Below are 2,599 nucleotides of genomic sequence, written 5' to 3'. Positions count from 1 at the left end.
CACCCTGGCGTGCACGAGATCTACGCCGATGCGCCTCATCACCACAATGACGTGGACGGGTGCGCCACCGACCACCCGCGTACTGCTTGGGGAGACAATGCCCCTGTGTCTGGCCGCTTGCGCACACCTAAGCAGGCTCGTGGGAGCGCCGTTGCCAGCAGGAGGGCAGGCACCGGCCGAAGGTTCGCAGAGTGCTGTGTGGCCACCGGTGGATGTGTTCCGATGAAGCGTTCATGGCCTCAACTTGCTGATTGTGAAACATTGATGTGGTCGCCCGGCAGGTGCTCCTTGGAGGTGCATGCGCTGGGGGCGCACCTCGCTCTGCCGCAGCGGCAGCACCGCCAGCGACGGCGGCTGCACGCGCCGCCCAGCGACCAGCTGCCGCTCGCGTTTGAGCAGCAGCAGGAACGCGAGGCGCTGTTGCGGGAGCAGCAGCGGGAACGGCAGCACCATTACCTACAACAGCAGCAGGGGCGGCAACAGGAGCAGCAGCAGCAGCAGCAGCAGCAGCAGCAAGAGTCTCACGAGCACGAGCATCAGCTCCTGCTGAGGCTAGGTGCGGGTGGCCAGACCCAAATCGCTGGGCTCCAGCTCGCCTCCCCAGGGGAGGCAGTTGCGGCGACGCTGGCGCAAACACTGAAGGGCGCCACGTCAGACAGTCTGCCAAGCGTGAGTGGCCGGGGCGAGGCGCCACCAGCAATGCCTGCCGATGCAGTTGCAGGGCAGCAGCAGCAGGAGCAGCAGCACCAGCAGCACCAGCAGCACCAGCAGCACCAGCAGCACCGGCACAGCAGGTCGCGCCAGACACGCGCCGCGCGGGCCGGCGAGTGGCGGCGCCCACCGCGGCGGCCGGAGGCGGCGACCGTGCGGCCAGACGCGGCAGTGGCTTCTGGCGGCAGCTGGGATTGGGGCGATCATTTGGATGCGGATCACTGGGGGTCGTCCAGCCGTTTGGGCGGCAGCAGCAGGCGCTCGTTGGGCGGCTACGCCGGCGAGGGCGGCGACGCCAGCGCGTGCGACGTCATAAGCGCCGTCGCCGCGCGGGGGGGCGGCGCAGCGGCCTGGCCGCGCCCGGCGCGTCCGCGAGAGTGAGTGTCAGCTCGTCGCTGCTGTGCTCGATGATGCTCGCCCTCGTGTTTTAAATGTCGACCTCGGCAGCTCTGGGGGCTTGACGAATCGCGACTGAAATTGCTGGCAGCGCATTGTCGGCACTGCTCGTGCGCCCTTGCACTATCTTGTGGCCGGCGCCGCCCCCAGCTCCTCGGCACAGCAGGCACCCGGACGGCTGCGACGCGCGCTCCTCTCCCGCCCACCCTTTCCCCATACCCCCCCCCCCAACGCACACCACTGGACACCCCATTTCCAGGAGACCCACCCCGGGCTGGACCCAGAGGGATCTGCGGGAGGGCTGGCGCCTCGCGCCCGACGGCCACGCGCGCACGCCGTCCGGCGCCGCGCTCCTCCGCGTGTCCGCCCGCACGGCCGCGCCCGCGGCCGCCGCGGCGGCGGCCGCGCTGTTGTCGAGGGAGGGACGCGCGGTGCTGTCGGCCACCGGCGGCGGGGGCGCCCTCAGGGCGCTGGAGGTGTTGGCGCATCTGGGCGCTGGCGTTGGCGGCGGGGCGCAGAACCCGTGGCAGCGGCGGCGGCGGCAGCAGCAGAGTGAGGAGCCGCATCAGCAGCACCAGCAGCACCAGCAGCACCAGCAGCACCAGCAGCAGCACGAGGAGCAGGGTCAGGAAGGGTGGTTGCGCGTCACGCTGGACAGGCGGCGGGGTGTTGGGGGCCGCTGCCAGGGGGATGCTGCCGTGTACAGGTTGGTTATGGAGGTGGTGCGGGGCCCCCTGGCGGCAGCAGCCGCCCCGGGATCTGGGGTTGGCGGCAGCAGTGGCAGCAGCGGCGACAACAGCAGGAGCAGGAGCAGGAGCGATCGCGGCGGTGGTCCCGGCCCAGAGGCCGGAGCCACAGCGGCCGCAGAGGCAGAGTTGTTGGCGGCTGCTGCGCCGACAGGCGAGCGCGTGCGAGGCACCGGGCGGCGCGGCGGCTTGGCATCCGGCACGGCCGCGGGCGTGGCCGCGGCCTTGAGCTTGGGCAGCCCCCCGGCATCTGCACTTGCCTGCGCAGACCCTGCAGGCGCCCCATGCATCCACGGTTGCAGCAGCAGCGACAGCGGCGGCCGCCGAGCGCGGGCGCCGCACAGCGGGGCCTGCAACGGGGCCGCGTGGCCTGCGGGGTGCGACGGGCTTGGTGGCAGCAGCAGGGGCCGGGTCCTCGGCCGCCCCGGCATGCACACGCATGCGGCCGTGGCAGCCGAAGCGGAACCCCTTTGCTCTTCGAACAGGCCCTCCGGGACACATGGGGCCGCATCCGCGGGTAGCGGCGGCGGCAGCGGCGGCGGCGAGGGGGGTGCGCTGACGTGGCGGGTGCTGCGGCGGCATTTGTGGGGAGCCCCGCGCGTCTGTCTGAGCGGCGGCGCGGCCGAGGCGGCGGGCGCATTGGAAGCTGCGCTGGCCGCGCACGGCGCCGCCCGCGCGGCCGTCGCGCACCCGCAGCACGCGGCGCGCGCGCTGGGCGCCGCGCTGCTCGCGGCGCGGCGCGCAGA

At 72.8% G+C, this 2,599-nt stretch overlaps 1 protein-coding gene across 1 annotated transcript; it reads left to right on the top strand.

Annotated features, from left to right (window-relative positions):
- Window positions 1–264: 264 nt before the first annotated feature.
- On the top strand, window positions 265–1,088 carry MNEG_11030 (hypothetical protein; the record flags this gene model as incomplete). The annotated part of the gene is made up of 1 exon (XM_014040497.1): window positions 265–1,088. A coding segment is annotated over one exon (824 nt), but the record flags the coding sequence as incomplete, so codon positions are not given.
- Between the last annotated feature and the right edge of the window lie 1,511 nt (window positions 1,089–2,599).

Source organism: Monoraphidium neglectum, assembly GCF_000611645.1.
Source record: "Monoraphidium neglectum strain SAG 48.87 unplaced genomic scaffold scaffold02563, whole genome shotgun sequence".
Taxonomy (NCBI): domain Eukaryota; kingdom Viridiplantae; phylum Chlorophyta; class Chlorophyceae; order Sphaeropleales; family Selenastraceae; genus Monoraphidium; species Monoraphidium neglectum.
This window is presented reverse-complemented; position numbering and strand designations above follow the sequence as displayed.